The sequence below is a fragment of the Aptenodytes forsteri genome, unplaced genomic scaffold, assembly GCF_000699145.1.
Source record: "Aptenodytes forsteri isolate BGI_AS27 unplaced genomic scaffold, ASM69914v1 Scaffold26, whole genome shotgun sequence".
NCBI classification, from domain to species: Eukaryota; Metazoa; Chordata; class Aves; order Sphenisciformes; family Spheniscidae; genus Aptenodytes; species Aptenodytes forsteri.
Genome location: NW_008794125.1, coordinates 3,170,914 through 3,193,372, shown reverse-complemented (window position 1 = coordinate 3,193,372; position 22,459 = coordinate 3,170,914). Strand labels below are relative to the sequence as shown.

The window sequence follows — 22,459 nt, the reverse complement described above, 5'->3', positions numbered from 1 at the left end:
AAAGAATTGGTTGGTTTTTGGTTTTGTTTGTTGGGTTGGGTTTTTTTTTTCCCAAACACTGCTTCAAGTGAAAATTACTGGGCTGTAGAAATACAGAGGATGTGATAACAGTGCCTGCAGCCCTACCAAAATGTAAGCACTTAATTACTATCCTAAGCAGTATCTTAGGATACTGGCAGGGAAAGGATTCAGACAAAATAATGGAATCATCTGGCCTGGAGCTCAGTCACATGATTAAGTTACTGTGGATTAACTTCATGTCAGCTAGGCTTCAGTAACTGCTCATATATATACATAAGATAAAATTCATGAACTGAAACTTTAATGATTTCAGCTAAAGGTTTCACGTGGCATTTTTTCACAGCAGGGCTGTACCAGAGTAGAGGTGGCTGTAGATGTTCCTACAATACATAAGATAAAATTCATGAACTGAAACCTTAATGATTTCAGCTGAAGGTTTCACGTGGCATTTTTCACAGCAGGGCTGTACCAGAGGAGTAGAGGTGGCTGTAGATGTTCCTACGCACTGCTGCAGGATGAATTGGCTACTTCTGCAGTAGCTGCTGAATCACTGCAACTTTATAAGCTGGGAATGTACAGCAACCTAGTTCCAGCTTGCCACTGGTCTTTTAAATTGTTCAGCAGGAGCTGAATGACACTGATGATAATTGGTCATCCTTATGTCAGGGAGCAGGATCGCTACAGCTCTCCTGAAGTCATCTGTCCCCGCTCTTCTGTGAGATCCCAGAAGGGTAAAGTAAGTGGAGAGCTACTACAGCACAGCCAGCGCACAGTAGCATGTTAAGATGTGGAATTGAATCACGTAGGAGATTCTTGTGGCTGGTGGGCAGCAGTGTGTTCTGTCCTTGTATATAACCACCTTGGACTTTGTGTCTCCTTTTTCGTTGCATATAATTATAGTACACCATACATGTTAACAAACCTAGCCGTTCCCTAGGTACAGAGAGTAGGTTAGGACTTTGGACAAGAAATCTGGAAGCTTGGCTGCTCGTATGTGGTTGCACATAGAGCTTCCATAATATAACTGATAGCATGTGTTGTGGAATCGGCAGACAAAGGCTGAGAAGAACCTCTTCTCATAGTGATGTTGGAACTGTGCAACATAACTGTACATTTTAGTTATGCTGTAAGAGCTTACTGGATGGGGTAGGACTCTTCTACTTGATCCTTTTCTTCAGGATGCTAGTTGCTTGGTGTATGCTTCCTCCAACATGCACGCGTACAAATACAGAAGGAGGTGCTAGGACATATGATAAACTGACAGTTCTTTTAGGTCCTGGGATTTTTAAATACTGGAAACTGGCAGCAGCACCTGATAGGGCCCACCAACTGGTATCCACTTTGATCACTTGCTGAGGAAAGGCAATCCTATTTTAAGGAATAGTTTTGCGACCAGGCAGCTTATTGTATCTTCAAATACACGGTTCTCTTTCATTATGTGATTTGCATTTATAGAAAGTAAAAAATGCTTTGAGTCCGTAGAAAGAAAGGAGGGGGTTTATACCCAGTGAGCGATCTCACAGTCAGATATGTGTTCTGAATATGTAGTACTGTGGGTCAGCACTTACTCCTTTCATTGATTTATTTGTACTATTGAAATTTCTCCTGTTATTGCAGTGTTTTCCACTCCACTCACAAATCGCTGTAATGGGCAGTCCTAATGTGGACACAGACATGAAGGTTGGGAGCATCTCAAATTCAGCTAGGCAGTACTTCGGCAGAGTCGTATATAGGGAAAAGCTGTTGCAAACCTTTCCTAGAAATAAGCAGTTGTCTTTGGTCGTTTGCTCCCCATTGCGCTACTACTACTTCATGCTGCTGAAAGAAATAAAATGGTTTAAACATGCGCACACGCCCTGCATTTTGTTAAGAGTTGTTGCTAACATTCATGTTCACAGGGACTGATGTCATGGTCCGTTGCCTTAAATTACTAAAGGAATTTCGGAAGAAAATGGAAGATTATCATGATGATGATGAAGAAGAGATCATCACAAAAGCTGTTCAGCTTGTGGATATTGTTTGTGAAAGGGATATGCTCACCCAGGCTTATGAGCTAAGTAGGTGATGTAATAAGACATGTTAAAGATTTTTCCCATTGCCTTCTTACTCCTTGTATGTATAAAAGAAAGGTATATGTTGTGGTGGGGTTTTTTAAGTTCCAATTGCTTTTTATGTATCGGGAAGTGTTAATTTTTCATGGAAAAGATGAGCTTTATGTTCAGATTAGACTGGAGCTATAGGTGCTGCCACCTGTTACCCTGTCCCTGGAAGTTTATCAACTATTCGATGCCACCAAAATAAGACAGAATGGTAGAAACAGGACATTGTGGTGGGATGAGAAAAGGTGATGAAGAAAACGGTGTTCCTTCTTCTTCTCCCTCTTTTCCTTTCATAATGGAGAAATGAATATCTGACTGCAGAAAGCTCTCGGAGAGGAAAAAATTCGCCCCTGCTTTTAACCTGAAGCTATGACCTTCGACCCTCATTCTGCTGGGGCACTGCTTCGCGGAAAATTGTGGTTTATGACAGGACTTGACTGTATGTTGGGTATGTCTGTGAAAACGTCTTCAGTTGTTAGTGGTGAATGTTAAATTTTATATTCTGGCACATACAGTTGTTCAGAGCAAATATGAGTGTATATACAAATGTATGTATATATAATTCAGTGAGATTACTTCCCTGAGATATTTTCTGGTTTTTGTTTCTGAACAGTTGAAAGTAGGGGAACCAAAGGTATTTCTCAGGCAGAAATTCGCTTGGCTATGAATGTGGGGAAGCTAGAAGCAAGGATGCTCTGTCGTCTTCTGGAGAGGTACAAAGTTGTCAAGGTAAGGTTAAAATAAAATAATTTAGATACTTATTCAAACTGGAGATACAATTGTGGTTACTGTGGTAATATATTATAACATTGTTAACCTCAGACAATAGAAATGGCAGGGATTTGAGAACTGACAGTAAAAGAGTCCTGGTAAGATTGAAAAGAGTATGACTTCAGTTGAGGAATAGGTATATAAGAGAAGTGTGCAAAAAGTATTAAAATTTGTAATCTGAGGACTAGGCCTAGTTGTTGGAAAGTAACATATCTGCTCTTCTAGCATCTCTTTTCTTTATTGTTTCCTGGTTAGCTGCCTTGACACTTAATGGTTTGCTGGATCAGATGTACAAGTATTTTACATTGGTTTGTGATTGGGTGCTTAAGTAATAAAGATCGTGGGGAAAAATGCACGTGGCCCTATATTTGCTGTCTGTATTGAGTGCACGTTCTGGTGATTCACAGCAGCGGGTGGGATTCTGCCGGACACCGCTTCACAGCATTCAGGAGAAACACTGTTCCCCTCACCATGAAGCAGGTCTGCCCTCCAAAAAGAGACGGGGCAGAGAAACGAGCCTCAACCCTGCTTCACCTGGCCTCCACCACTTACCAAAGTCATTCACTGTAATCAGTGGTAACCCAGGTGACCTGGGGGCTGGTACTTCTTGGAGATGAGCGTAAATGTCTCTCAACTCAAAATAGCCTCTTTGCTTAATTTTTTTACTGTAAGACAACTTCTATTTTGCAAGATCCTCTACTGAAGGATCTTGTCAGAGACCCTCTGTACGTTTAAAATCATCAATCTACTTTTGAAAATACCAGTAAATTCTGCAAAATAACAGTTACTTTTGTAGAGGTTATGGGGATTAAACTCCTTATTTCCAGATATTTCAATATTTTTTTTCATTTCAACAAGCTGAACAAATTCAGCTGTCACTTCTCGCATGCACCCACCTGCCCCTTTCCACAAAGGCAGGATAATTGCCACCTTCCCTCAACAGAGAATTTTTTTACTAAGATCTTGTCATTTGCTAAAAAGTTCTGTAGAATTAAAAACAAACTAACTATATAAATGATTGGAATACCTAAACATACTTTTTCCTAAGTCAACTGTGAAGATGAAATCTTCCCTTATTGATAGGCTAAGTGTTTGAGTTTCTAGATACTTGAAAGCACCTTTTGTAGTAGACAGGGCATCAGCAGTTCCATTTAAGTCTGATTCACTCTGGTAACTTCTACATTGCAGTTATTTTTCTTGAAAAAATTCTTTCCAGTCTGAATACTTATAGTTTGTTCTTCCTTGGACTTTTCTACATCCCACATACTGTAGGCATTTCATTCTAGTATGCAGGTAATGCAGATTGATTTATTTTTCAAGCATGGTATTTCTTTTGATTTCTATATGTTAAGGTTAATCAACATTGTTGTTGTTTAGAAAAAAAAGGATAACAACATGATACCTTTTGATGTGAGGGGAGGACAGTTCACTGTTGATGCTGGAGAACAGACTGCAAGAATGGAGAAGTAAGGTGCTAAAATAACATTCCAACTGTTTCCTTAGGGTTTTATGGAGGATGAAGGTCGTCAAAGGACAACAAAGTATATTTCATACATTTTTGCAGAGGAGAGTGATTTAAACCGCCAGTTTGAGAGAGAGAAGGCTAGGAGCGAGCAGTTAGCTACAGTTACTTTGGCTCTAGTGCCAGAAGATTCTCCACCTGTGGAAGATGTGTCTCCTGGAGATGATGATACTTTGGTCTCAGAGTCTGACAATGAAGAAGAAGGGAAAGATGGGAAGAAGAGAGGAAAAGGTCAGAAGGCCAACTCTGGTTCTCTGTTGAAATTAAGTTTCCAAGATGATACCCAGCAGTCAACACCAGCTAAAGGTAGATCATGATTCTGAAATTTGGAAAGAACCTGGCATTTTTCTTACGGATCCTTTTATTAAAGAAAAAAATCATATGCTATTAGCTTCCGTTAAAGTTTTTGATCGTATATCTATTTTTACACTTCTTTGATTATTCTATGCTCTTTTGATGTTCTCTTTCCATCAAAAGTGTTATGTTTTGGAATACCGTAGGTGTGGTAATCTCTGGAGATTCTTAGGGCTGAAGTGCACTCTGGTGTTTGTGTGCACCAAAGAATGTTTCTGACTATCACCAATCACTGGGAAGGTCTGCTTCTCCGTACCCCTATGTCATTTCTCCCTTTTCCCCATGCAAATGAAATGGGCTCACACACCTTGCTCCTTGGATATTCAGTTATTTTTCTGGTGGCTTGAAGAGCTGAAATGATTCTGCAGAGGGTCAGACAAATTCCCAAACTGTTGCAAGGAAGGAGGCAGGACTGTGTGGCTAAAAATTAGCATGGTGGGGAGACCGTGGTGGCTAGCAGTCAGGTTGGCTTAAGCTGCTGAGAGAAACAGCATCTTTGGGTAAATTTTATATCTGCCTTGGATGTTCTGTGATGAACTGACAAGGTATCTGTCATGGACTCTGTTTTTCAAAATATCTTACGGCTCAGGCTGTGCCCGTTGGAGAGTACCATCTTGGTAGAGCTTTAGCTTTTAAAGTCTTTGAAGGCTTCAGAAGGGATTTGAACACACTTTGTATTTCTTGAAATATTTTATTTCTTCCTCACTAAGGAAAAAGGCGGGCAGTGCCTCTCATTAAAACACATCATTTCATTCCATTGGATATGTAAATGTCATCTTAGGTGTGGGAAATAGCACTGGAGCTGACAGACCAGTCAGTTAATGCTTTTTTTTTTTAATTGTAACATATAAAAATTCTTCCCCTTTTAGCAGTGGTTTTTTCAGTTGGAAATGTCTGGTAGTGAGCCTTAGAGTCTGTGCAAAATGTATTTGTTCATGTACTGATGCAAACCTTCAAGTGGGATGTTTAAATAGAGTAATACTGACTTCTCGTCTGAGACCAGATAAGATGGTAACTAACTGCCTTCCAGCAGCAATAGGGTTGGGATGACTTGACCCACAGCCTTACTCACCTAAGCATATTGTAACAAAAATGTCGTGTCTCCTGAAGCTAATTGCTTCATCTTTTTCTTTAGTTATTTGGAACATCTTAATGTGAAAGCTACCAGCCTTTTGGGGACATATTTTAAAGAGGATATGGTGGTTTATTTTTTTATTTATTTTAACTATTTGAATGTTCTTACAACCTCTCTGATAAACTCCAAGGGGAGAGAGGAGAACAGGTCACCATTTCTTAATGTAGATTATCTTTGGAGTAATGCTAAATTCTTGTTCTGCTTTGAGTCAGAAAAGTCAGGTTTCTGGCAGGACTTGAGAATCTTTGTGACAGAAACTCTCCTTTCTTCAGACAGCAGTTTCTGGTTAAGCTAATCTGACCCATCATGGTCTTCTAAGTCTGCCTATGAAATGGCTTCTGCATGGAGAGAATTATTTGATGACAGGGAGTTCACTTTTGTTTAAACTTTACTTTTAGAGGCTGAATGCAGTCATTCATGATCAAACCACTGCTTCCAGCAGGGTAGAAGAATATGTGAAAAATGTAGCAGAATGCTTTTAAGTACAGTTACCTGGGTGGATGGGGGGAAGGCATTTTATGGAGAGAGAAGCTGAACATTTACAGGAAACTGTGAGAGCAGAACAATTACAAGGCTCTTTGCTCTTAAACCAGGCTCAAAGCCAACAGCTGTGAAGTCTCAGGGGAAGAAGCTGCCTTCCCCTCAAATTCTTGAAGAGCCCGAAGAGCTCCCAGACAACGTTTCAGGGGAGAGTTCTGCTTTGGAAACTCTAAAGCAGGAGTCCAGTCTTTCCACCTGTGCTCACTCCACTGATGAAGACGGGGATGTGGCTGTGGTTGAGGAGGTCAGACTTGAAGACCCTAAGGTAAGATCACGTCTTAATATTTTCTTGTTGGTACGGCTGTCTGAGCTAAGTTATGTACTTTTACAGCAAGACTTCAAGCTATAGTTTTTGTATTCATTTATGGGATTATTTTGTTTTTTTAAATTTAATTTCAAAGTACATTCATATTTTGGCTGCATTGTAATTATAAGTGAAAATTATTCCAGGACATAGGAAGGTAGATGTCCAAAACACAGTTCTGGATTAGTTCCCTGGTGCTCTCCAAATTCCCTGTGTTGACTTAATGCGTGTCATCACTTAATGTCTGTCTGTGCACACAAGTGCTGCATATCATCTGGTCTGTCTGCTCTAAACCAGGAGGAACAAATGAGTTTTGATATGAAAGTTGTGTAGCCTCACTGCTGCAGGACTGAGCCTGGGACAAGAAGCCTTTCTGAGAGACAGGGTATGTTGGCTTGGACTCAGCATGATGTTAAGGCAGTTACCAGCTTTCTAGGCCAAAACTCTCAAGTCCAAATGGCTCAGAATGTGGGATGGGCAGAGAAAGTGCATAAACCTCTGCATCTAACTGCATGGAAATCTTAGTTTCTGCCTTGGTTCCCTGCCTGTGAAGAGGATATAAAAGATAATCCCCATCTGACTAGTTTGTTACAAATAAATACATCAAAACTCTGAATTCCTCAGCTGCTACTGTCTGAGGAACCAGCGTTAGGCTGAAGACATTGAATAGTTCGTGTAAAATTTTTACTTTGTCCATACTGTGCACTAGAAGACTTGTGGCCAAAAGAAGGAAAAGCGTTCGAAAGCTACAGCAGTGGAGAGATCTCACGAAACATACAGGCTGCTGAAGCGCCGAAATCTCATTGTGGAAGCTGTTCGAAACCTCCGGCTAATTGAAAGCTTGTTCACGTGAGTCTGTCTGAAAACAGCGTACTGGGGGCCTGATGCATTTTGGTAGCATAAGCACTGCTTTAGCAACGCTGTCTGCTTATTCCATTGGTGGCTTTTCTTGTTCCTGATGGCACTATATGCTGTAATGTTGGCACATGGAACAGGGAGGGGTTGCAGTTATATTGGATCTTAAAAATTAATCAGCTGTTTGGAAGCAATAATAATTCTGTACAGATAATTATACAAGTGAATTTTTATATGGTATATGTCCCATAAATAGAGATCAGAGAACTTTTTTTTCTTCCTTTCACAGCGTGCCAGAAAGATATAGCACTTCCCTGCTTGACGATTCTTTCATCTGCATAAGTTTTATTTCTGTATGGTTTCAAAAATAGTTCCTGTGTTATTCTGTCATTCATTATAGAGACTCTTATCTTCATGTCAGTCATCATTGGTCGCTAGGATTCTAGTGGGCTGCTGAAAGTTTACTTTTTTTTTGCAACTTTATGTGGGATGGTTTTATGTCATCTCATGACTTGCCTTGTCTGTACTAAAGATACTTCCCTGAATGTTATAATGTCTTTCAGCCTTTTCAGATTCACCTTCATAGAGAAATGGAAATTCTGGTGCTTTTCACAACACTCTGCAATTGAACTAGGTGACAGAAGGTTTCAAAATTCTCGAGGGCTGCTTGATATAGGAATTTAGTAAGAAATCATGGCCTTATTCTTCTCTGGTTTGAGAATTTTGAAACCTTCTGTCACCTAGTTCAATTGCAGAATGTTGTGAAACTAGAGCCCTGTCTTCTGGCACCAGCTTCATCACTGATTGGTCTAGTCACATCCAAGTGCAGGCTCAGGAGATATTTCAAGTCTCAGCTGTCCCCTTCAGTAGCTTACAGGTTCCCCCAGCACCGGTGAAAGTTCTGCCCCTCCCCAATCTCTGCCAAGGAAATTTGCTGGTGTTGTCACTCCAATTACGTTAGTCACCAGGATGTGGTATTCTTTTGAAAAAGTTGAAGTCCACGTGTGCGTTCACTTATTGCCTCATTCCCCTAATATCCTTCCATATCTCTTTCAGATTGAAAGAGTCAGTCCTTCTCCAGGATTGAAAGAGTTGGAAATAGGGCCTGGGGCATTTGTGGAAAAAATGCATGAAAATGGGCATTAGGAGAGTAGGGTGTGAGTGCGCTCCTGCAGACTGCTACAAGGGAAGAAGTGAGCTGGCTTCGGGTGATGGGATATGTGTATCTATATTGTGAATGCATGTGTAGTTTCTCAGCTCTGAACGCCATTAAATAAACTCTTTCTGCCCCAAGCTGAACTGAGCCCACAAGTGGAAATATAAACTGTGTATGTTTAATCTCCACTTAAAAAAGCTGTAGGTTTTCCTGACCTTAGGGAGGCTGGATTCATAATTGCACTATAGCCATACACAGAGAAATCTGGCATTGAGAATTTGCTGTCATCAGAACAGCAGTCCTCACGTAAAAAGGATAAGCTTGATTACAAAGAAAATAAAGCTGAAATTTAAAGCTAAGTTACCAGTTATCTACAGCAAAAGGGAAAAGTGAGCAGTAATTGCTAGAAGTAGGGAAATATCCATTCACTCCGCATCCTCTAACAAACTGCTTAGCCAGTTTGGAGCATTGCTGGGCTTAAAATGCAAGGTATTTTTGGATCTTTTAGGCTTCAGAAAATGGTCATGGATCAAGAGAAGCAAGAAGGTGTCTCCACTAAATGCTGCAAAAAGTCTATCGTACGACTGGTACAGAAGCTTGCGCGAGAAGGACTCCTCAGACTCTATCGTACTACAGTCATTCAGGATGGCATTAGTAAAAAGGTGACTGCACAAACCCTGGCAGCAGAAAAAGCTTTTCTCACAACCTTCTGATTTGTCAAAATGTTTTGGGCCTTTTTACTGAAATATATGGATGACTTTACTTTTTGTAGTGGAACCCACAGTCGAGCTGCCCAGAAGCTACATGTCCCAAACTAAGCTGCTGTGAAAACCAGATTAGTGCTTTCAGTTACTGTGCTGCAGATAATTGTGAGACCAAGCAGTTGGTCCAGAGATCAAAGTCTCTGAATCTCCCTTCTGAGAGGTTCTGCTGCTTACCAGTTATGCAATTCATGCTTCTCTCCCTGCACACAATTCTATTTAATCCCCTTTTGAAAGCCAAGAGTATATGAGAAATCCTAAGTTAGCTTCTGAGTTGAAATTTATAGAACGTGATCTATTTGTTTAAAAAGAAAAATCCACTGTTATTGAGGTTTATGGAAGTAAAATGTCTGTAGTTGTAAAGCTGAGACTTGTCGTTGGAACTCTAGTGTGAATTGTTCGTAAGCAGGGAGAGAATCTGTTGAAAATTACCTGCTGCCCAATTACTGTAGAGCACATATGAAATCTTACTAATCTGAATTGTGTGTGTACTTCCAGCAACAATATGTATTAGTTTGGTCTTATGAGGTATGGCTTTTCACTTATCCCTTTTTCAGCCTAATATTTGCAAGTTGAAGTGTTTGTTCCCCAAATATTTCAGATTTTGAAACCCAAAAAACTGAGGTTTGTAGAAATGACATTAACCGTTTATTGGTACGGAGACCATACGGTCTGGCCTCTTGCTTAATACAAACTAGCAAGGGAGTTTTGATCCAAAAGCGTTCACATGCTGTGAATTATTAAACTTTCATAGAATTCATCCATTGTGGCTACTGCTAATTAACTGTTAATCTCTGATAATTTATGCAGCTGATTAAGAGCCAATATTTCCATAAATACCTTTTGTTTGTTTTCTGCTGCTCTGAACAGGTAGAGTTTGTTGTGCATCCTTCAGTGAGTCCTAATGATCCCCTTGTAAAAAGTGCCATTGAGCAGGTGCGTTTCCGAATCTCCAATTCAAGCACAGCAAACAGGCAAGTTGCAGTGATGGTTTGGATGGCTTGTGGGGAACTTGGCTTATCTAGTACATGCACAAATATGCAGAGGAAATAGACACAAAGTAAGCAAAAGAAAAGAAAAATCTTTTCTTTAGCAATAGAGAAATGGAAGCACAAAGATGAAGCAAGATGCTGAATAGCTCCTGAAGTCGGGAAAGAAGAGGAATTGAACTCTGCTGTGTGGTTTTAATACAGGATTAAAGTTCCCCAGACACCGACATCCCAGGACCATGCTGAGGAAGACAACCTGGGGCAAGAGGCAGCTCCTGATTCAGGAGAAACGCAAGAAGGCTCATGTAAAGCCGATAATAATAGTCGGGCAAGAAAAACTGATGAAAAAATGGGCATAACGCAGCTAAAAAACTATCACCCTGTTACAGGTACAGCTAACTTTGTTTTTTCTGTCACCTTTCCCTTTCCTATTTTTTATTATATTCCTTTTGTGGGGGGGGGGGCCTTTCCCCCCAAAAAAAAATGGGGGGGGGGGGGGGCCCTCTTTTATAGGAGAAAAATGGGGTTTACGTTAAAGCAATCTCACTATCCAATGTTTTCTTAGCTGCTTTTTTTACAATTGTGAACTGGAATATTTATATTCACTACTACTTCTTTACTACTTGTAACTTAATATTTGTGACTTATATTTACTTTCAACTGCCCATCTTTCCTTCCAGTTTTCTTCATATCAGTTTTGCAGAGCTATTTCTCCTGTTCTAATCCTCTTCTTATTTCTGTTTGTTACTTAATCTTTCCTCCCAGTTCCAGGACTTGGGCGTTCTCTTGGCTTTCTTCCCAAAATGCCCCGTTTAAGAATGGTCCACATGTTCCTCTGGTACTTAATTTATGGACACCCTTTAAATGGAACACGGCAAAAAGGAGGTAGTGATGGTGAGAAAAAAGGCAGCAAACGAGGGCTGGATGTGAATGCAGCTGTACTTGAAGCGCAGCCAGATGGGACCTTAGAAATTATGACAACTGTGGTGAATCCTGAAATCTCGGCACAGGAGACTGAAGTAGAGTTGTCTAATCAAACAGGTAAGAAGTGGCACATCCTGACTTCATCCAGGCTTTGCTGTGGTTCAGCACTGAAAAAAGGTAAAAGTCTACTTCAAAAAAGATTGAAAATCAATGGTTTAGATAATTTTCAGGTCACTTTGGATTTTCAGATTTCCAGACTATGACCTGCCAAATGTGTTCTGCTTTGAACACTCACAGTAAAACTATTAGTATAACTATTAGGTTTGTCCTGTCTGAATCTAAGCCAGTCTTCTTGTTCCTAGTGTATGTGGATGATGTGTCATGGATGCGCTATGTCCCTCCTCTCCCGCTTCACAGAGAGTTTGGATTTGGATGGGCTCTCGTTAGTGACATTCTTCTCTGCTTGCCTCTCTCACTCTTTGTTCAGATAGTACAAGTCAGCTACAAGGTATAGTGCTTTTTTGTTTCACATTTGTTTTACTTGGAAGTCTGATAGTATCAACTGTACCTATAAGCAGTAACAAATATCCTCTTAGTCTATTTTAACAAAACTAGCCATCGGAGAGTAGACACTTTAGTTCTTGATAGTCTTTTCCAGAAAAGTTAGTTGCTTTTACAGCCACACTGAAAAAATGTATAGCCCTGTAATACTGCAAATTCTTAAGCTAATATTTTGCAAAGAGCTTTTTATAATCTCGCTGCATCTTCTGCCTCGCTAATGAACAAGAATAGTGTTTAAACATTTTACAAAAGCAGTAGCATTTGCTTAGAAAATATTTCAGCAGACAGTTTTGGTAGAAAAGCTTGATACTTTAAAGGATAGTTATATTTTGCATTTTGATTAACTTCTAAAATAATTCTAGGTGGATGGTTTGGAAGATTTTTTAAATGATCCGCTAAAAAAACACACTCTGATCAGATTTCTTCCAAGGTCAGTCCGACAGCAGCTTCTCTACAAAAGGTAAGCAGATGAGTCAACGTAAGTGGCTCTAGGGAGGAAACAGCAGTGGTTGACTCTTTTCTCAGTTATTTCCTGTTTGTGTCAGAGAACTTTGTTACTGAAGACAAGGATCATCAATCTTCTAAGGATAGTGTGCCAATTTGTATTTTTCTCTCCCAAGTGGAAGGTAATAAGAAACTAATAAACAATATTCATGCATGCTGTCAGGCAGTGTTTGAGAACTGGGAGGTTTTGTCCTTCATAACTCATCAGCAGGATGCTACTTCTGTGTAAAACACGCTCCTGACTGCTGCTAAATTCAGAATTTAATAGTCTAAATGTTGCTGTCCTTCATACATCTTTCAGAAGATGCCACGTTTCCCAGTTCCTGCCTCTCATACCTACCATTCAGTTTCTACTCATGCTCTCAGTGGCATATCTGCCATTGCTTGCCATTCCTCATCTAGGAGATTTAAAAATTGAGATTGGACTGAAGGTAGGAGGGGAAAGCAATGTTAAAGGAAAGTGATTTGAATATGTGGAATCAACAGCACCATGTTAGTTTCCCCAGAAAGTCATTGCTAATGGCATGGACTTGGGTGGTTGGAGGCTTATACAACATTTTGCAAACCTGCGAACATGCCATTGGTGAGTGAATAGTGCTAGACAGTATCAGCTGTCAAGACTCGTGATCAGCTCAGGCTTGCAACTCCTAACCTATTACTTGCTAAATCTTAGTAACCAGGATACTGGATTTATGGTATTTTCTGAAATCTGCAGGCTCTATCTGATAGGTTTATGCAAAACGGTATGATGTATAACCATGTTGTCTCTCTGCCCCCCATTCACTAAAACATCTAACTCAGCCAAATTTGCTTCAGTATTTCTGGGCTTGTCAAGTGATCTTTCAGAGCCCTAGAGAAAACTCCTGCCAAAATACAATTCCCACTTCACTGCACAGAAAAACTTAGATCTTGGTGAAGTTAAATGTGGACAAAGCTAATCATTGCCAAACTCTCTCTCAGAAACTAGATCTTGCAGAAGTTTCCTGCAACTTCCAGAGTTTTCCCATATAAGTAGATATACAGCACGGGAAATGTTGCACTTTTTGCTCTGCCAAAGCTATAAGCAACTGAAAGCAGTTTCTTGGAGCAGTAATTCTAAACAACCTTAACTACAAGGATCGTTGCCCAGTTCTTTATATGTACACATGTGAAGGCTTATCAGCCTATATTTAGCAGTCATGTTTTCTTACTTACGTCTTCTTTTCGTAACATGAAATTGTCTGCAGATCTGCTGGTGTTCTCACCTTGTTTAATTCATTTTTACATACGGTATTTCTGGCTAATTTTGTTCTTTAGCCAAATGCTAACTAAAATTTTGGTAGCAAAATACTGTGTTTGTGATTTGAGGAAAGGAAATTTGGAGCTTTGGGATATTATACGTTTTCCATAGGCTGTCAATTCAAACAAAAATACCACTTCAGAAATTCTAAAACTTAGTATTTCAAAAAAGCAGTGGTTTCCCGAAACTTCAGTTTGCTGCATGAAAATGGCATGTTTTCTGGTATCAGTTTTATTGTTTTCATGAGTGCTAATTGTAATACTCCTAATACTGCTGCAGGAGGTACATCTTTTCAGTGGTAGAAAACCTTCAAAGATTATGTTATATGGGACTGATACAGTTTGGCCCAACAGAGAAGTTTCAAGACAAAGACCAGGTAATTTTTTTAACTTAGCCATTATTCTTTTTTGTTCAGTGAAATAAATGCAAGATTTGGGGTTTGTAATTACCTTAAATAGTTCAGTAAAATACTGGTATTTTACTGAACCTCCAGATCCAAGTGACATACTGCAAGTTGTGCAGATAATTTTTACCTCTTCCTCTGGAAAGAGACTACTCAAATGTGTAATGCTGAACATTACACGCAATAATGATCTGGGAGGTTCCAGACTGGCAACACTTTATGAAAAATGAGCATGCCACATTCTTTTCCATCAAGGCATCCATTGGATGTCTGACACAGAATAAAGTCACTGATCAGAGTAAAATAATGACATATGTATGCATCTTTTTATAAATAGAGAGCACATGCAAAGGAGAAAGCAGTCCCAACGTATACTTTATGAGGATAAGAAAGATAATTAGGCCCCAAAACACATCTATTCAAATCCTGAATGAGAGCTTGTAGGAAATAGTCACTCTCTGTTGAAACTTGGAATATCCTGTGCACAAGGCGGAAAAGAAACTGTTCTAAATCTAGAAACGAAATTTCTGGATCACTGGCAAGGGAGGTTTGGGAATACAATGCAATAGGGTGGGGATGGGTGGATCTTCTGTCAGAGTACTGGCTCAAAACAGCAAAGACTGAGAAAATGCTAAGCAGTCCTAAACTAGATGGAGTTGTGTGTCCTGTAAATTAGGCAATTTCAATGATTTTTTTTTTTTCTACCTACCAGCCTGAAATACACTGTATTTGACAGGTCTTTGTGTATATGAAGAGAAATGCTGTGATTGTTGATACCACTATCTGTGACCCCCACTATAACCTGGCTCAAAGTAGCCGGCCGTTTGAGAGACGCTTATATGTTCTGAATACCATGCAGGATGTGGAAAACTTCTGGTTTGATTTGCAGTGTGTCTGCCTTAACACACCATTGGGTATGGTATAATTATATATTCTTATACTGCAATTCCTCCTCCTTTCCTAAAACTTGAGGCAGGCTCTGTTTTGTCACTTCCAATGATTTGTTCTCTTGTCTGGTCGCCCTGTGCATGAAAAAAAGCTAGAATTTCTATCTATATAATTCTATGAAGTTGAGATCCACTTGACATTTTCAGAGCAGTGTTAAAGGAAAAACTTCACTGTCCTGTTAGAAATATCAAGTTTGATAATAGCCCTGTAAGATTTTAATCCAGGTACGAAAAAGCCTTTTTGAAAACAGTTACTAGAATATTTTTGCCATAGGTCTCTACCAGTTTAAACAGAGATCCCTTTTCCATAGGAAAATGTTGCTAAACTTTCTGATAGATAGCTTCAGTTAGGTGAGAAGTGGAAGTTAAGGGAGTTTATGCACCCCATTTTTTTTTTTTAGTTTATTTTTGTGTTTGGTCCTTTTACATTTTTAAATAGGATATACAGCTACACCAAGTATACATTATCAAAAAAGGGAAAAAAGAAACTGGAGGTAAGAGATTTCTCCTGAAACCTTAGACAACTCTATTCTGTATTTCTGTAATTTAGTCAGCCAGGTAAAAGGATCTATTTGTAATTTTGTCTTACTTTTGCATTGAAGCAGTTATGTGCAAAAGGCTCCTTACACATTTGTCAAATGGTGGCATGTTTGTGATTGTTGCAGCTTTTGCAGGCTAGTCAGACCATGATTACTCTTAGCCCCCAAAATATGGGAATGATATTGTTTCACCAGTTTGCATATTTATGGAAGGTTTGTTGTATTCCAGTTCAGTATTTTCCATGTTGAGCCTTGGGGGGGAAAATTGCTCTGTGCTGGATTTAAATTTATATTGAGCCTCCAGATCAGATACCTGCCTGAGATCTAGTCCTGCCCTATTGTCTTTGTAGCACGGGCAGCCAAAAAAGCAGTAGTAAGCCAGACATCAGGTTTTTTCCCTACCTTTGAGTTCTGTTACGATAAAACCATCATGTGACTCCTCTGCTGTATCCTAAATATATCCAACATGAAGGTGTCGGACATGCAAAACGTTCACACTGTTTTTCAGCGGTCACAACCTGCCGCATTGTTTCTTGAGGACTGTTGCCACATTGGAGTATCTGAAAGGCTGGGATCCACGCCTAGAATATCGGTCGAACTGCTCAATTTTTGTACTTATAAAGGGTACCAGCCTCCCATTACTTCTGCCCTGAATACAATTTTGGGCAAGTTAGTGCCTTCTACTGGTAGTTAACTAGAACACCATTAGCCTCTGTGAGAAGGTAGCATGTTTTATCGAGAAGTGGCAAAAATGTTAGTACTGTTTGGGAGCAGTAGTTTGCCATAGCAGGGTGGATTGAAAATAGGTTGAAGTCTTACTTCTCATGCTGATAGTCAAACCCATTTGTATGTCTAGGAGTTGTCCGCTGTCCTCGTTCAAAGAAAAGTAATCTTCAAGGGGAGGAGACTGCACTAGATGTAGAAATGGAACAAGAGTCAGCAGTGGACAAACACAATCTGGAACGAAAGTGTGCGATGTTGGAATATACCACGTATGTCATCTTCATCCTTGCTTTGTTGCTTGAATAGAGCGGGCAAAAAGAACGGTTCTGGCTTTGAGGTTGTTACTCAATAGCAAAAGCAGTTAAGACTCTAGCATTTCAGTTGGGTGTTGTGGGGTTTTTCTTTGTAATTCAGAGGCTATCTGATTAAAAAGACGTGTAGTTATGTATCATGTTTACACGTAACTTGTCTACCAAGCAGGTTTCTATTAGAGGAATGGGAAAAACAGATGCAGATTTCCTTCCAAAGTAGTACAGATGCGTGTTGCAAGAGTCTTGGGGAAAGCAACGTTGAGAGGGAAGGAGCACTTCCTAAGTACAGTTAATGCAAGGGAAAAATTTAAAGATTCTCTGTTCCTGTGCTTTATATCGTGGTATCTCAAGTACCCTGTAGCTTCAGTAGCTCCCCAGTGTCACATTCTGAATTCTGTCCTTTTGTGTTGCACTTTGCTGCACATCGTTTATAGATTAATTTCTAATATGGTATTGGTGTACACTGGTAAAATCTGGAAGTGATCTCTGGAGCACTTCATCTTCTGCCTAATCACAACCAGAATACTTGAGAGGATTGTATACTGACGACCTGTGACAGCCATGCAGAATGCCAGTTATAATTTTTATATTGTGTTGTGCACTGTGGTTTAGTTTTGTCAATATTCTATTATGTTTTAATAAACAGTCTGTTTAAAAGTATTTTCAGTTAGTTCAGTGTTACAGGTAGATACATCAAGTTATCTTAAAAAAATTAATGGAGTTGAGGGAACCTAATTCCATCAATCCTTGCTGATAGAAAAAAAATTCTGTTCAGTCCACTTGTCAGCTTTCACATGTGGTCTCCGCTGTATGGTAAGAAATCTTTTAAATTGGATATCTGGTGTTTACTTGCAGCTAGGCTGGAGATGACTGCAACGTCTTTAAGGTCAAGAAACAGTTTTTGGATTTAATTGGTGGTGTAATGTTATAATGAAAGAGTTGTCTATTGAAAGCTTGACTGAAATAATTGTTTCGTGGTAGCTTTCAAAAAATCTTTTATAAGGCAAAACAGGGTTTCAAAATTCCAGGGAGAGAATTGCAGTGCGTTGTTTTTCTGGCTTGTATGTGTATTTAAACAGGCTTTAATGTATTTGTTAGAAAACTGGAGAGACCAGTGCTTGACAGTCAGTGTGAAAAAGGGTTATGATTGCCTTTAGTTCCTGTGGAAGATTTTCCCCACACTTGTCCTGAGAAAGTTTTTTCATCTGAGCAGGTATTTTTCTCTAGTTCTGTGGCAGGAACAGTGCCGAGAACAGAGTTTAACATGCCTGTCGGAGCTTAGTTAACAATAATGAAGTTGCTCTGGGTGTAATCTTTAAACCGAAAGCTCAGTCATTAAATATCAGGGATTAAAACTTAATGGAAAAGTATTGTTGTCATGCTACTTCTGGAACAGGGTTAAGGGAAGGAGCATCTCTCTTTTTCCTCTTCTTTCCCAGCCCTGTCTAAATTGGGAGGGCAAGGGGAGAGTTCTGCACATTGCACACACGTCACTTAAGAGCAGCTGAGAAGGCACTCCCTGCAAAATAACTGTATGTTTTGTTACTCTTTCTCCTAGAGGCAGCCGAGAGGTGGTTGATGATGGAACTATCCCCGGAGACGGGTTAGGAGCTGCAGGTCTGGATTCCAGCTTTTATGGGCATCTAAAACGTAATTGGATCTGGACAAGCTACATCATCAATAAGACTAGGAAGGTATTTTAAAATTTATGTACTGTAATAACTTTTCCAAACTTTAATATTCTTAAGGTTGAGATACTGATAGCAACACCTTACTGCTTGCATGCTTTCTCAGTCACGTGTCTCAGTGAGGCTTTGCATCACTGGAAAGAAATTAATGCCAAATGTGGTAAATCTTGGTGCTGAAGTGAATGAAAGAATTGGACGTAAATTTTATCTGAGCTGAATTCGATAACACATTCAACCAAAGGAGAAATACTTTATTAAGCAAGCAATTTAGATGACTTAGTGGTGCCTCTTGCCCTTCTGAAATGTAGAAGTTGTCAGGTGAAAACTAAAACATCCAGAACGAGGAAATACACACAGAAAAGAAAAAAAAAAAATCCTAGGAAGCCCAACATAGGCAAGTAAGAACGGCCATCCCAGTTCTGCCTAATGTCCTGTCTCTGCTGGCTGCCAATAAAAGATATGTAGGGAAGGCTGTAAGAGCAAGGTAGATGTATAGTGATATTTCTTCAGAATATTCTCCCAGATGTCTGCAAGTTTTGGCTCAAGGCCATTCTAAACCTGGGGGTGATGTTTCAAAGCTGTTAATAGCTTTTTCTTTTAGCATTAATTTGTCTCATTGTTTTTTGGACACGTGTAAATCCTTTAGTATCTACAACTTCATGTAGCAAAGTGTTTCAAAGTCCTATTATGTGTCACCACTTCCTTCTGATGGTTTAAGCTCCCTAATAATTGTAGTACTAAGGGAAGCTGTGAAAAATACCATTCCCCATTACCCTTTCTGTTTCGCTTGATTTTGTAAACATCTCTCACATTCCCCATTATCATCTCTTTTTAAAGACTGGCATCTACTAGATTACTTAACTGTTCCCAGCATGGAACCTGTTCTGCCTTTAATCATTCTTGTTGCCTTTCTTTTAACCTGTTCTAGTTCTACTATATCCTTTTTAAGGTTAAAATAGAATCACATAGTGCATTCAGGCTGTGGCCAACATAGCTGCATAGTGTTGCTCTCCTTTCCTAAGAATTCCTTACACTTGCTTTGCTTTCTGACCATTACCAAGCATTGAACAGGTACTTTCACAGAACTGAAAATTACCGTACCCAGGTAGTGCTCAAATTAGAGCCTATGTGTAAAATTAGAGTTGCTTAGTTTTGACCTCAGGCAGGATCATTTCACTCCGAATTTCATCTGCTGTTCTGTCACCTAGTTGTTCAGCATTAACAGGACCTCCTGCAATTCTTCAGTCTTGGCTTTCCTCTCCACGTCTGTGACCGGCTTCTATCACCAATGAATTCCACACAAGAGAAATGGGTTTTGCTGAGAATGGCAAAACTAATACATTGCAATCGGTTTGGGCTCACATTTAAGATGGATAGAATATGGTGTAGGAGGCACTTATTCAATGTTTGTGTTTGCATTTTGGGTTTGTGCTTTTTAGAAGTTCCTTTGGAATGTAAAATGCTTTGAAAAAATACTGTTTCACAGAAAATTCTGCTCAGCCTCTGTAGCAGTGGAGGAATCAAGCATTTCTTTTCCAGTGGTGACTTCTTTTAAACTTGAGATTTGCTGAAGTTCTAACCTTCATAATCTAGTGGTCTGTACAGTATGATTTAAGAAAAGCTCTAGAGCTATTCAAATAATGTGGTAGTAATGACAAATGAATTCCTTATTGTAGCCAGGGATCTTTTCCTTTATACTGAAAATGTATTTCTGTATCTATACATGGTATCTCAAAGGATATCATGTATAGTGATGTTAAAACCAGCGCACTCCTTTTGCATATCACCTTTTTGAAAGCTGTGTTGTCTTAGGAAAGTACAGTTTCTGAAAACGGACTGACAGTGAGACTCCAAACCTTCTTAACAAAACACCCCCTTCCACTCAGTACTGGAGGTAAGGTGGTGATGCTGGTGGTGGGGTCTGTAACTGTATTATAGCTGTTACTGTCTTTGTTAAACCCTGTATGGATGATGTGGGTTACTCCTGTCTCCTTACGGTAATCTAGGATGCTTCTGGGGCAGTAAAATAGATAAATAATTTCCTTCCCTATTTCTGCATATATGGAACAATAATTCTTTATCCAGTATTGGTGACATGGGTTGTTCCGGTCTCCTTACAATGATCTGGGATGCTTCTGGGGCAGTAAAATAGATATGTAAATAATTTCTGTTCCTATAGAACACTATTTTTTTATCCTTTGTAATTTCTGATGTGCAGTTTGCAGAAAGTCTAGAGGGACCGATGTTTTGTATGACTAGGCACTGTTGAAATCGCATAGCCTAACATTTAAGCTAAGGAGGAGGAAATGCTTCAGGTTGAATATAAAACCTCAACTCAGTTCCTTTGTGTTTGTGCACCGTATGCTAGACTTAGTAATTACTTGATGATTCCTCATTTATGTGGGATTTTATTCTGTGTGAGCTGCTGAGAAGTGGCATGAAATGACTTGACCAACAAAAGGCAAGTCTGAGAGGGCATCTGTCTTTTAATATACTGAAACGTTGGCATTTGCTCTTTATACCTTAATATTGGAGAATGTAATTGCTATAAAGCTCCACTACTGTAAATATGTGTCATTTTAGGTAACAAAATTAATATTTTGGGAGAAGGAAAGGTAGGATCTGAGTCACCTGTCCAGAAAGAGGAATGTTTTGAAATAAGTAAAGAACCAAGCCAGGATCGAACCAAACGAGTGAGAGGTGGAAAAAGCCAAAAGAGGAAGAGGCTTAGGAAAGACATTGGAAAGAAGACGAAGAAGAAAAAGAAAGGTAACTAACCAGCACATCAGGAAAAAGAAGCATTCTTTTTAACGCATATGCCTGCTGTAAGTTGCTTTAGAAAAGCTGATGTGACTGTCACATAGTGTGGGAAACGGAAACTTACTGGCCATCTCTTTGGGTTGCCTCTTTCAGTGAAGAGGTTCAGATGTCCTGGGGCTGTATACTAGCTCTGGAGAAAAACAGCAGCGTGCTGTAACTGTTACCTGTGTGTGAATCGTGATTGCACTACTGTACTGTACAAACTGAAGAAATTCTTATCGTGTCTGCACCAGGTTAACTCCTTGCAATTCACCATCAACTTTTGATAGCTGGCTTAAAGATTCTTCATGGTATGATGCTCTAGGTAGTCAGTTTGCTGACTAAAGTGCTTGTTTTCTCATTCCTGAGAGAGGCATTAATGCATTTTACTTTCTCAACTGCTACTTTCTTCTCTGCTTTTGTCTTTTATTCTTACAAACTCCAATTAGTGCTGATACTGCCTGTGATAGGAGTTTGAATTAATCAGAATATGTAGTGCTGAGATAACTAACTGGTTTGGTTTTGGTTTGGTTTTTTTCTGGATTTGTTAGAAGAAGATTCTGTAGAAAAAAGCAAAAGACTCCGCTACCATGATGAAGCTGACCAGAGTGCCCTGCAGAGAATGACACGTCTGCGTGTCACCTGGACAGTGCAAGAAGACAGTCTGCTCATGCTGTGCCGAATTGCTAGTCATGTGCTAAATGCAAAGGTATTTAGTAGGACCCCTATTTAAGGGGTCTATGTGCTGAACACACATTCATCAGTCCTAGGAATTCATCCTGGTTCTAACCATCGTTTGTATATGTAAAAGCTGAAGTTTAACTCTGAACACTTTTGTTCTTCACACAGGTAAAAGGGCCCTTTGTTCCATGGCAAGTAGTTCGGGATATCATGCATGCCAGCTTTGAGGAGTCCCTCGATAAAACTTCTCATTCCGTTGGACGAAGAGCTCGTTATATTGTCAGAAATCCACAGACCTATCTTAATTATAAGTAAGAAGGTTTCTGTCTATGTTCTAGGCATAGGCTAAATTCTCCTGAAATCAAGTGAAGGGATATGCTCCTCCTATGTTTTTGTCTTATTTCGTGTGAACACAAATTTCAACTTTTTTGTACCCTAGTGCTATCAAATCTGTATTGAATTGGGAAAATGTCAGCTATGTACAACACCTTCAATTGTATCTGTTGCAGAGTTTGCCTTGCTGAGGTTTACCAAGATAAAGCCCTCATTGAAGATTTCATGAATAGAGACAATAATTATGAAGATCCACAGGT

The 22,459-nt window shown here is 39.5% G+C and overlaps 1 protein-coding gene across 1 annotated transcript in view; it reads left to right on the top strand.

Moving 5' to 3' along the window:
* GTF3C1 (general transcription factor IIIC subunit 1) overlaps window positions 1–22,459 on the top strand; it is a 44,569-nt gene that overhangs the window by 7,272 nt on the left and 14,838 nt on the right. Inside the window, exons 8-27 of the mRNA XM_009278751.2 lie at window positions 1,920–2,078; window positions 2,734–2,849; window positions 4,395–4,719; window positions 6,496–6,707; window positions 7,456–7,595; window positions 9,266–9,419; window positions 10,389–10,492; window positions 10,712–10,896; window positions 11,273–11,548; window positions 11,794–11,939; window positions 12,355–12,452; window positions 14,055–14,151; window positions 14,915–15,092; window positions 16,521–16,656; window positions 18,257–18,392; window positions 20,199–20,280; window positions 20,970–21,155; window positions 21,737–21,894; window positions 22,035–22,177; window positions 22,376–22,457. Coding sequence (XP_009277026.1) covers window positions 1,920–2,078; window positions 2,734–2,849; window positions 4,395–4,719; window positions 6,496–6,707; window positions 7,456–7,595; window positions 9,266–9,419; window positions 10,389–10,492; window positions 10,712–10,896; window positions 11,273–11,548; window positions 11,794–11,939; window positions 12,355–12,452; window positions 14,055–14,151; window positions 14,915–15,092; window positions 16,521–16,656; window positions 18,257–18,392; window positions 20,199–20,280; window positions 20,970–21,155; window positions 21,737–21,894; window positions 22,035–22,177; window positions 22,376–22,457 — 3,113 coding nt within the window. The remainder of the gene's footprint in view (window positions 1–1,919; window positions 2,079–2,733; window positions 2,850–4,394; window positions 4,720–6,495; window positions 6,708–7,455; window positions 7,596–9,265; window positions 9,420–10,388; window positions 10,493–10,711; window positions 10,897–11,272; window positions 11,549–11,793; window positions 11,940–12,354; window positions 12,453–14,054; window positions 14,152–14,914; window positions 15,093–16,520; window positions 16,657–18,256; window positions 18,393–20,198; window positions 20,281–20,969; window positions 21,156–21,736; window positions 21,895–22,034; window positions 22,178–22,375; window positions 22,458–22,459) is intronic.